Here is an 11,809-nt window from a genome sequence, read left to right as displayed (position 1 = left end):
TTATAATGTTGTATGTGTTTTTACAGACAGGTGTCTTTTCAAAAAGAAATCTCAATATCAGCGAGACAGGATTTAATATTAACAATAATCTTATGTTACCTTAAAGGAGAGGTCTCTAGACTAAAGTAATGAAATGAAAGCTCTTTAGAGACATTACTCTAAGGATACTGAGGATCTATCTCAGACTTAACCTGGTAACAGATATGATGCAAAATGTATTAGTGCTCAAGTTAATTGTACTTTAAATAAAGACAAAATAATAAAAAGAATATTTGTTTGTAACAGGGAGAGGCCAATACCTGACTGATAGTGGTCCATTGGGTGATGGGTAAACATGTAGACTTGCCAATGGAGTTATAATTTCCTGTTATATTGTGAGATGTTGAAAATTGATGCCTTTATGACTCCTGCACAACAAGATGTGTTTTAGTATGGAGTGTTTGTGAGAGTCAAGTCATGTTAACAAAAGAAATCAAATGCATTGAGCTGCCTTACATCCTGTGAGTAAAGCTTATTTTATTGAAATTGCTAAAATTAGCTTATGGACCTCTGCGCTAACAGCATGGGACGTCAGATAACTGAGGATACATTGCCACCTACTGAATTCTTTCTTTCCTGCATTGACCCTAAACACTGCAGACTGTTCACATGCTGTAATAATAATAGTTGTTCACATGGAAAGAAAGTGAAGGATTAATCTTATAAAAATGTACTATTATATAAATATATACTTTTTGAATGGATGTATATGGACTTAAATATGGGGAATTAACCATGTGAAAATAATAATACTTGTTTTGCTTTGTTGAAATTTCTTTTTTGTCTTGTTAACAGGGACACGTGAAGAAAAAGAGGAACACAGACGCATCCGGACCAGCAGGCGGCGGTAGACAAAGGAGTTAATGTGGTGATGTAAAAACGACGTCAGTGCCTCTCAAAGAAACCTTCTTGTGTGCGTTTGAAGAAGCTCCTGAGCTCCGAGGCTCCGTAGTGCTGAAAGGACAGCTCCTCCGCTCTCTGACATCTGCAGGTAGGCAGATGCGTCGCGCCATGGAGATGAAATTATGGGCAAATAACATTACTGGCGCAATCATTAACATACTGGAAACGATATAATGTAATTCTGAAAGAAAACAGAACACGAAGGAGATGGATAACTACAGTTATATTATAAATGCTTTCTGTTTTCTGTAGCATCCACAGTGTCGATGCCCTCTAATGAGGGACGTAAAGACCAACTTTTAAATTTGGTCTGCGAGACCGCCCTCTTTCCTTTTCGTCGTTTGCTATCTTGTGATTTGCAAATCCTTCAGTGCTGCAGGTTATGCGATGACAGAGGGAGGGATAAGACATTACTGCTATTCTCAGTGGCCCCTGGGAGTCCCCCACCCCCACTTTGCTCAGAAATTAGTTTTTAACTCTAAGCGGCAGGCTTACATTCTCTCTTCTATTCACATTTCTGCACTGTGCTCTTTGTAAATGGTTTGGATTCAGTGTGATTTATTTCAGGGTTTCAAATTGTCAGGTAAAGAGCATTCAGTAGTAGACATAGAACTAAACAGTTATCCCCTGTGAACAAGCACTTGGACACAATGGAAAGGAAGAACTACCTGATCTCTCCTCAGACCAAACTGTGTCCTTGGAAGGGTCATTCCCTCCAATTTGCTACTATTTAATTCAAGTATCTTAATGTAATAATCTCCCTACAAGTAAATGACTTTACTGCTGGATTAAGACTATTGATGCCCCTTAAATTGCAAACAGCACTGCCAATTCTTTAGGTACTTAGCAATCCTCATAAGCTGAGAATTTGTTTTGTCTATTTGCTAAAACTGTACTATAGTATCTTCTGTTTTGGCTGCACGTTTGTGTTTGCATCTAACATGAAATTGGTAAAAAGTGTTGAGAGTGATTCATCATGAATACCTGTGTTTGCATACAGAGACCTATTTTCAGCAAATGCGTGTTTGATGGCACCTCGTGTTTCCTAATGCAAGTTTGTTATATTAAAAACCTGATTAGTCATTAGAAAAACCATTTTCCAATTATGTCAGCACAACTGAAAATAGTGTGCTGATTGGAGAAGCAATAAGTGCGGCTAAATAAGTGCCTGGATTGGCTGTCTCAGTCTGATTATAGTCTCTAAATTTAAAAAAAGGACTGGAAAATGATCACTTTGTCCTTGCTTTAAGGAATAAGAGGTTAATCCATGCAGTAACCTTAAAAAAAAAAAAACAAAAGAGAGAGAGAGAGAGCAAGAACAGATTTTATAAAACAGGAAGTACTGCTCCCTCCACAAAACTGTGCAAGCATCAGGGCCTTTACCTAAAAAAGGATAAACACCCATACAAGCCAACGTGAGGTGGTTTGTAAAGGGAGTATGATGCCCATGATGAGTGAATCTAAACCTCTGACCACAACTGTGTTCAGCTCTCTACGCATGCTCAGACTTTTAGCACAATAAACTTGAACTAAGTAACATAATGTGCACAGAAAGAGCGGTGGTTGATGTAAACAGGCCATTTCATTCAATTTATTATCATGTTCCATTTAAAATGATAAATCATTTATGATTCCACAGACCATTAGTTGTGATTTAGACCATTTTGGGTCATTGTTCTTGTTATATTAGATACAAACAAACGTGCTTTGCTTTCAGAAGAAAGAACATTTCAAACTGACCAGAAACTTCTGCGCAGTTACGTTTACAGTTACTTGCACTTGCACTGCTAACTGTGTTCTTTGCTCCCACACAGATATGTTCACCCGGATGTTAAAACTGAGACTTCTCAACGCTGTAGCACCTGCGTACTTTTTTACGGCTACAGCAGTCACCTTCATTTTTCACTTTGGCTTCTTCATTCCAACAATTTTCCCAAGTCAGGGTACATCACTGGACGGGTCCAAAGTTTTACATACAGTTATTTTCCTTTTCTTGATGTTCAATGCGTTAGGGAACTACATAATGACTATTAAATACCCAGCTGAGAGTGCCAACGAGACTGTGATTCCAGTGTGTTCACCTCACTGCTCAGATAAAGTGGACGCGCACTACCTCCTAAACGGCCGTCACTTCTGCAAACTTTGCAAGAAGGTTATCCTTAAGAGGGACCACCACTGTTTCTTCACTGGAAACTGCATCGGCAACAAAAACATGCGCTACTTCATCATGTTCTGCATCTACACATCCTGCACATGTTTATACTCTTTGGTTCTTGGCGTGGCCTTTCTAACAGTGGAGTACTCTCTCTCTTTTGAGAACCCCCTGACCTTTTTGACTCTTCTCCCGTTCTCCACTGGTTACTTCTTCATGGGTGAGTTTTCCATTAAAGCTGATATCGCAGAGGGGACACCAATTAACAACTCAATATTTTTATTGTTGGAGTCTGCTAGAGTTTGCATGATTCACAAACTGGATCTTGGCGCAGCCTCTCAGTTCATGCACGTTCAGCTAACTTTGTCCTGATTAGATGCCCTTTGCAAACAGAAGGTTAAAACAGCACGGCGGCAGGGCTTTTGCAAAGCTAGGCCACACTAATGATATTTGCTTTCACTGAGATCAAAATGGTCTTAAACTAAGCATTTAGGTCAGTCTGCCTGAGCTTCAGGCTAACAGGTATTACTTGTATATACACTGACCTCATTTAATACTCTTTTCTTTACTACAACCATCCACCATTCTAACAATAATATATGCGACAGTAATTTCTCCTCCTCAATATCTCCTCACAGGAACAATCTCAGGCCTGCAGTTGTTCCTGGTGCTGATGCTGTACGTGTGGCTGGGCATCGGTTTGGTGTGTGCAGGTTTCTGTTGTCAGCAGGTGCTGCTGGTGGCCCGGGGGCAGACATGGTGTCAGATGCAGAGAGGGCAACTTGCAGAGAATTGCAACCCCTGGAGAGCTAACCTCAAGGACGTCTTTGGCACCCGCTGGATGCTTGGTCTTATACTGCCTGTGCAGACAGTAGAGACGTGCTCTGAAGACGCAGATGCCCATAAAGAGGACTGAAGAAAAACCTCATATCGTAACAATAGCTCCTCACAGGTCAAAAAAGTGACACATGTTGTAGAAAATGCTGTCTAAAGACCCATGTGGGGAACGATTTTGAACACAGAGAGGATGCTTTTTGACGTTTCAAATAGTCTGTGAAATAGCTGTTAGCACACATTCCTTTAAGGACAGGAGCCATACAAGCAATGTGAAATAAGCGTGTAGTCTAAGTGTATCCTTTAGGTAGCTTTTTAAAAAGGCAATATTAAGACAAATAAGTTGGTCATTTTTGGGAATCCAGCAGTTTTACTTACGCTACTATAAACGCTTGCATCAAAATATAAAGATGGCTTTGCATGCCTTCACAGCTTTGCAATTTTGTATTATTTGACAGCCTGTGCCATGCGGTGCTCTGAGATTATCAAAGTGCAATATTCTTCCACACATCCTATTAAGATGCTACAAAGCGCCGTTCAGGAAACTCCGAGTAGTTTTCGTGACAATGACTCTCGTTTGTCGTTAAGGGCTATCAGACAAAGAAGCCGTTTGTCTGCAGCATAAACTGCCGGGCTTGACAATACTGTTGTGACAATTACATGTTTAGCCTGATGTACTCTACTCAAAGTAATGTGACTCAGGCAGTGTGAAGAGGGAATGCTCCTTTGGAAAATGGGTGGGGAAGATGATTAATATTCGATTATCCAGTGTTATTATTCACAATGTGCCATAAAGTCATTTCTTATTTGCTTATAGCTGACCCCAAAGATGAGGTATTCACTACACTGCTAATAATAAGGCGCTCTGCATAATAATATTATTATTAAGGACTTTTCACTGTTATTCTGTGACTCCAGCTACAAATACACTGCTCATGTCGAACAGGTTTTGGGTTTCAATAAGTATACTTTCTAGAGATATTTTGTCTATTCCTGTTATACCAATAAAAGTATTCAAATCACAGCAAGTGATTAATTATTGTCTTTAATAATGACACACTGGTCTTCCAACAGTTTTACACGAAGCACACTTGACAATATCAGAAAAAAAAAAAAGTATCCAAACTGTAATAATTTGCCACCCTCCTTTTGCCCTTTTAAAACCAAGACTGCTTTTGATTCATTTTTAATATTCAGGTTAATTACTAATGTTGGGGTATGCAAATCGTGGTCCTGAAAACAAATCAAAGTGAACCTAGACTTAATATTTAACTTGTGCTTATGATTTCTATACTGTAACTTTGAATGCATTATCTAACCACACTGTGGGTGGTTATACAACTTCAAAGAAGAATAAATCTTTGGAAACCCTTAAGTATATTAAACTTTCTCCCAAATTAAGCTCAAAAAGAAATAAAGAAATCTTAGCTGCTCAAGCATCGACATAACATACAACATTAACTTACCGGTAAAAAAAAAAGAAAGAGGTGCAGGGCTTCTGATAAACATTTATATTCACATTATCTTATGCTTATGTTTAGAGGCAACTCAGAAATCTGAGAAATGAAACAAAACAAGCCCACTTCATTGTTTTAAAGTTTAAATTAATACTAAATAATAAGCAAAAATTAAAGCAGGAATGAACATGAGAGCAACAAATCCAAAGGCAACACAGTTATATAGCTACAGCACATCACCTGCTACAAGCTGTAGGTATGAAGTTTCTATTTAATAATAATAATACGGTAATAAAAAAAAAGAAGCTTACTTTACCAGAACTGGCCAAATCCGTACAATAATCTCTGTTTACAGTATTCACACAACTTTAGTCTTGGTCAGAAACATCATTACAAATAAATAATACTGACACCAAATAAACTTCCATTAAACGAAAAACAAACTGTTACGATTTAGCAAGCCATCTGAACTCTCTGTGAATCAGACACCGTTTGAAAAGACACTTCCTACAAAAGATGCATCAGCTCTATCAGTTTGATTTACCAGTTTAGAAATAAAGGATAAAGAAAAACAAAGATCACAGGAACCTGCTGACTAAAGATGAAAGATGGATTTGATCTAAGAAGTAAATAACCCTCATACTTTCTCCACACTAGCAACATTCATGCCACGTATAAGGAGTAAACCCCATGTGTCTTTGTATGTGCTGTAAGGCATGCATTAATGCAATCAAGTAGGGATGCACCGATATATTGACCGAACATCATTACGAACTGAAATCAATCATGTGGATGACCACTGGCTTCTCAGCACGTAAGACAACACTTATCAAAGTGAGAGGCCAGTGTTTATCTACAGTGTGCCATCAATTTTGAGCTGGTTTTAATGAGAAAAGGTAGCGTGACAAAGTATGAAAGAATTTTAAACATTTGCAACTTTTCAACAAAACAAAGAGAAAAATAAAAACGTATCAGCCTGGGCTATCGGCTAAACACTGGTGTCAGTACTTCACAATCAGTGCATCCCTACACTTAGGAGTTTGACACAGAAGCCATAGCCCTATTGCAAGTGATACTTGCTATTTTGAAACAGAAGAGGCAAGAAAATTCATTATAGGCAAGGGTTCGAAATACAAGCATGCTTCCTAACTCCCATCTCATAAGAACGGCTGCTTCGACCTCAGCACGATCTGATGTCAGCGTTTTAGTGTCTGTGGACCGATCACATTATTGCGTCACGACTGTGCAACTAAGAGAAAAAGAGCAAATGACTCTGCCCTTTTCTAACATGCAGTTAAAACTACAACTGCAACCCCCCTTTTCCCCATAAATGTAGCTATGTAGTTTCATTGCCTAAGCTTAAACCAGCAGTGCAAATTTTTGCCTTCCTCTTCTGGGACTGAGAGCAAAAACACAAACGCTTGTTACGCATGCCAATGATATCTTCTGCTCTACTAGCCCAGTCACTGTTGACACTGCTAAGGGTAAGAAGTATAGGAAATGTCACCACAAGCAGCAAATATAATTACTGCTATCCTGTGAAGATGTTTGGCTGGGCAGATCAGCACTATATGACTGAATATAACCTATTCATCTACCCTGATATGTCATCTATACAGACTTTCTTGCTCTTTATGTCACATTTTCTGAATTCCCATTCTCCAACTCCGTAATGATATTTAGGTTGGAGACAGAAATCCCCTTTAGGGTTGCATCTGGAATAATAACTCTGCCAAATCAAACATGTGGAACTACCCACTGTGGGGACCCTTGTGACAATGGAGCGGCTGAAAATAGCTTTTGACTTCCCATATCACTTCTGCTGGTTTTTCACAATCCTTTATCACGAAGTTGCAGAGCTACTGCATCCCAACAATGTGACCGGTCGTTTGAAGTGACGGTCCTGGAGTAATATCAATTCTGATGTCGTCGGAACAACAACATGCAATATGAGACAGACCTTTAGTTTTATATCCAACCAGCTGCTCCAAAACTGTCTAATTTCTTAACTTTGCTGCAGAAAGTGATTAATACCTACAGCCTACTGATAAAGGTCTGAAAGCTTAAAGTTTAGTTCAAGAGTATATTTAACACAATTTATCCACATTTATTAAATCCCCCTGTGGCCTCCTGATTAATCCTCGTCTCCAGATTCAGGACTACTGATTATGTCCGTACATATTTTAAGCTAGGATGCTCTGCGGTTTCGCCCCCCACTGTTCCTTTTCTGTGTCCTGGAGAGAAAGCTGGAGTTTAGTCCAGAGTTGTGGGTTTCCACTGCTCAGAGCCTCCAGCAGCAGAGTCGTCTGCTCCTGAAGCTGCTGCAGCTGGTCTTGGGTGCGCTTATTCTCTTTGATCAGCTGCTTTGTGCGCATGGTGATCCCCAGCAAGCCGGACTTGTTGAGTATGTTGTAGGTATTGCTGAAGCGCTTCTCCTTATTAGTGCGCATCGAGTCCTCATCCTCGAATTCGTCATCAAGCATCCTGTTGTCTCCTGCTAGAGTCCTAAATTCATCTGTGTAGGAGGGCAGGGAGCTGGTTCCTACCTGTGAGGAAAAAGACTTGATAAGCTGCTCTTGACTCTGTGCTTGGTTTGTTGGTGCTTCAAAGTTGGATGTGGTTTGGGCTGTCATCTGCAGTGCTGACAGGGGGCTGGGGGTGCTGTACACCCTGTGGCCATGATGATGCCTCCTCTGTCGCTGGTTATATCCTGCTGCTGTACTCCCCCTCACCCTTGAGGATCCTACCCTCTTAGTGGGTGTGTCCATGGGATGCGGGGCAATTTTGGGATATGATTTGAGGATGGGCATGTAGCTTTTTGACTGACGTGTGTTTTCAGAGCCAGTCTTAGGAGAGCTGTTGTTGTCATTTGATAGCATGGGTTGAAGAAGAACCACTTGTGACTGAGGCATTATTTCCAATGGTGAAGGAAAGTTCCACTGTTTTTCTGCTGGAGCTGTGGATGATTGCTAGAAAATAAGAAAAAAAACAAACAAACAGACCTTTAATGTTATAAAACATTTCTTATACTATCTATAATATGGTAGCTGTTAAACATAAAGTGCATGACAGAGTTACAGGGTTATAGTCGATGATCTCAGGGATTGTCAAGCTTCCATTTATATTACATTTAATGCGTCTGGTTAGTTCTGCTGTTGGCATCTCTGCATTATAATAAGATACTTGAGAGGCCTCTCTTCCACTTTGAAATGGATGAATGACTTAAGTGTGTCTGTGTGTTAGGGGGAGGACCTGCTACACTGAACCATCATCATAATATCAAAGTGAGACAAAACAGAGGGTGTTTATATCTGTTGGTTTTATTTAAACGAGAGCTCCATGTGAGTGCTTGCCGGGTTCGCTGTTTATCTCACGCTTTCAACTTTTGTGGGTGTATGTGTGTGTTTGTCGGTGAAAGAGGCCACTGTGTGTGGTGAGAGCCTTGTGTAGAGTGGTGAGAGATTTTACACAAGTAAACACAGACTGAACAACTTAGGAGGATTGTAGCCCCCCCCCAAAAGTTTTTTTTTTTTTTTTTTTTTTTTTTTTTTTTTAAAGGAGAGGCAGCTATAGGTAATGATGTAATAATGTTTTCACTGTTCAGCTAATAACTGTTCTATTATAAACTCTAATTATGAAAGGCTGAATCATCATCAAACAGTAGCATTATTGCTTTTGGTGTGTTTGGGGTACAAAGTATGACTTACTGGGAGTGGATATTATTACCTCAGTGAGTGCACATTAACCCACCACCAATTCAGCAGCATTGATATCACTTTTGCTGATCTCAGAGGATAGCACAATTGAATTATAAAGAAAACTGCCCAGCCCCAGATCATACACAGTCTAAGGAAAGTGTTAAAACACAACATTACCCACAACATGCACAGACAGATCTGAATGCTCAATTTGAGTTAATAAACTCCATCCAAAATTAAGCTTTTAACTAATTTCTCTAAAAGTTCAGAGTACAAAACACTCTGAGCCAAACAATGCTCCATTGAGCACTAAAGCTCAAAGACAATATAGCAATAAAACACTCTAAGAGTAATGAAATACACAGTAGTCTGTTCAGACAAATATTGAAATATTTTACCTGCTTTAACACGAAGTTGTTCATGATGATCATTGGAGACAGTCCAGTGTATGAACCTCCCATCACAGCCACCTGTGGACCAGTTGGCTCCTGGCTGACTATTGACCCATTTCTTGCTGCATCTTCAGAGTCAGTCACTTCGACTGTGCTGAGGTACTCCGAGCTAGCATCTGAGAGGACAACACGACACATATATGAGGCTCATCATGTTTAAAAGAAAGGCTTCTGCTCTGTGTGGAAAAACATTAGCTGTATGAAAACAGTGGCAGATGTAGATAAATATCTGTAGCGTGTCTGAAAAAGGATACTATCATCTTAATGTGAAGGGCTAAATCAAATTCAGGTCAACCCCCATACTGTAAATAACCTACATAGAAAATGTGACCTAGATCTCCACATTTGATTAGGGTCGACCTTGTTCATGAACTGATAGACATTATTTGTAATTATATAAAGGCTAATTATATCCCAGGTCAAGACACGTGTTCTTTCAGACAAAATCAAGAATATTTTGCACAATCACAAGACTTAAAAGGCATGCTAGTTTTTTTTTGAATGTAAGCAAATCAAACCTGAGAAGCCTGAATCTCTTTCCAGGTCTTGTTTGCATGTTCCAAGGTGCGATGTCCGGGTGAACGGCAGAGTCCTGTGACTGCCTGGTTGATTAAACCGGTTCATGATGGTCTATCCAGGAGAAAAACAAAAGAAAAAAACAAAAACACATGGACAGACGAAGTTAAATAACTGCAACTTAATTTCTCCAGGACAGTCTTATGCAAGTTTGTGATACAGTTTGATGACATTTTTTCTTTATTTTTAAATCCATTCTGTGACTTGGGAAGGAGAGAATATTAAATATCTATGAGTAGCATGTCCATTTTAAAACAGTAATATTCCATTTCTTTGGATTTTTTTCATGACAGGTGACACATTATCCTATTTGGCTATGGAAGACATTGAGACTTTTTAAAGATCTTTGGCTACAGACAGATGGGTCACAATGATTGTTTTTGCTAATAATTTACACATTTTAAAAACCTTTATAAACTACAATATTTAGGCCTTAGCAAACCTACCTGTTTCACATGTCATATCTTACGTGACAATCTAGTTATATAAAATATAAATTAGGAACAAATAAATAAACAGCAGCCAATTATAATTGTAAACAATCACAAGATAAAGGTGGCCACTCAGACACAGCAGGGCCAAGGCTTCAGGTTGTTCCCTTAATTTGTCCTTGCCTATAATTTTTTCATAGTAATTCATTACTATATACGATTTACAGTGTATAATGACTAAAAGCACAACAGTCACAGTATAAACACTCACCTCTAGTTAATACGTAATCTGTCTTTTTAGAGCTTCTACTTTGAATTGTTTACAAGACTGATCATCACTTCACGTTTAAGGCCTGTACTTTGCATTCATACTGTACATGACTGTATTTATTTTTCAACATACTGAAAAGAGCAGGCGCACACCCACAAACGGGATTACGTAATGTTTTAAGCTGCATAATAAACAGATTAAAACATCATAAAAGCGTATTATTATCTGCCTTACGTCTCCCATTTTACAAACTCGAGCTGAACGATTGGATGAAGGGCCTGTGACCCTCCCACAACCACTCACTGCGATGGCTAGTCATGGCAAGACACACTTTAAAAAAACAAAACAAAACAATGTCGTACTTACCCAGCAAAAACAACAAATAAAGAAGTCCGTGCAGACAATCATTGTTATAAAGCTGGGATGCTGACCAGTCCAGCGTTTATAACTTCTTAACTAGCTACAGCTAGCATTGTTTTGCTATACACGCAACTTTGTCAACATTGGCCGTTAACGTCAAACAACGTACGCGACACAAACACACACACACAGCTTTAGGGTTACACAAATGTGCTTCTGCAATAACAAAATATGGAAAGCAACATTAGCTGCTATCATCGACAGTATGTTTTATCTGTTTACTATTCATTTAGCTGGGTAACGCTAGCTGCTAGCTACCTTAGCTTTAGAGCAGAACTCTTGCTATCACGAGATCGATAAGCAATATGAGTACCAGCATAATTTCGACAAACCTTACCAAGACGTCGTTTGCTTCAAAGCGAAAATCCGACTTTAGTAGCTTGAAAATATGTGGCTAGTTAAAGCCACCCAACTCCCGTGTTGCTAACGCCAGCTCTACTTATGTGCTCTACAAAATAAACGCCCTCCACGCGGTCTTACAGGTAAACACAATTACGTGCGCGCATTCACGCAGATATGGTTTTAAACAAATCGGTGACAGAAAATCATTTGCATTTAAGTATTCATGCTGTGAAT

At 39.2% G+C, this 11,809-nt stretch overlaps 2 protein-coding genes across 3 annotated transcripts; one reads left to right on the top strand and one right to left on the bottom strand.

Annotated features, from left to right (window-relative positions):
- Window positions 1–962: 962 nt before the first annotated feature.
- zdhhc22 (zDHHC palmitoyltransferase 22) lies at window positions 963–4,852 on the top strand. The gene is made up of 3 exons (XM_080871294.1): window positions 963–1,030; window positions 2,757–3,314; window positions 3,733–4,852. Exons 2-3 carry the CDS (start codon window positions 2,759–2,761, stop codon window positions 4,008–4,010), a joined length of 834 nt encoding a protein of 277 aa, XP_080727420.1. The 5' UTR covers window positions 963–1,030; window positions 2,757–2,758; the 3' UTR covers window positions 4,011–4,852.
- Window positions 4,853–4,968: 116 nt separating this feature from the next.
- On the bottom strand, window positions 4,969–11,706 carry cipca (CLOCK-interacting pacemaker a). 2 transcript variants are annotated; one of them, XM_080870113.1, is made up of 4 exons: window positions 11,571–11,706; window positions 10,054–10,165; window positions 9,482–9,651; window positions 4,969–8,354 (listed from the first exon to the last, which is right to left on the bottom strand). In XM_080870113.1, the coding sequence occupies exons 2-4, from the start codon at window positions 10,157–10,159 to the stop codon at window positions 7,569–7,571; spliced, it is 1,062 nt and encodes a 353-aa protein (XP_080726239.1). In that variant the 5' UTR covers window positions 10,160–10,165; window positions 11,571–11,706; the 3' UTR covers window positions 4,969–7,568. The 2 variants fall into 2 exon arrangements, with proteins under 2 accessions (XP_080726239.1, XP_080726240.1); XM_080870114.1 differs by having other exon boundaries at window positions 11,566–11,700.
- Between the last annotated feature and the right edge of the window lie 103 nt (window positions 11,707–11,809).

This window comes from Rhamphochromis sp. 'chilingali' (genome assembly GCF_963969265.1).
Source record: "Rhamphochromis sp. 'chilingali' genome assembly, chromosome: 21".
NCBI lineage: Eukaryota > Metazoa > Chordata > Actinopteri > Cichliformes > Cichlidae > Rhamphochromis > Rhamphochromis sp. 'chilingali'.
This window is presented reverse-complemented; position numbering and strand designations above follow the sequence as displayed.

Excerpts from the sequence above, each read along its gene's own strand:
- zdhhc22 (XM_080871294.1), top strand. The coding sequence starts at position 2,759 with ATGTTCACCCGGATGTTAAAACTGAGACTTCTCAACGCTGTAGCACCT. Across the intron at positions 3,315-3,732 it reads CACTGGTTACTTCTTCATGG|GAACAATCTCAGGCCTGCAG; the intron begins GTGAGTTTTCCA and ends ATCTCCTCACAG.
- cipca (XM_080870113.1), bottom strand. The coding sequence starts at position 10,159 with ATGAACCGGTTTAATCAACCAGGCAGTCACAGGACTCTGCCGTTCACC. Across the intron at positions 9,652-10,053 it reads AAGAGATTCAGGCTTCTCAG|ATGCTAGCTCGGAGTACCTC; the intron begins GTTTGATTTGCT and ends TTGTCCTCTCAG. Across the intron at positions 8,355-9,481 it reads ACAACTTCGTGTTAAAGCAG|CAATCATCCACAGCTCCAGC; the intron begins GTAAAATATTTC and ends CTTATTTTCTAG.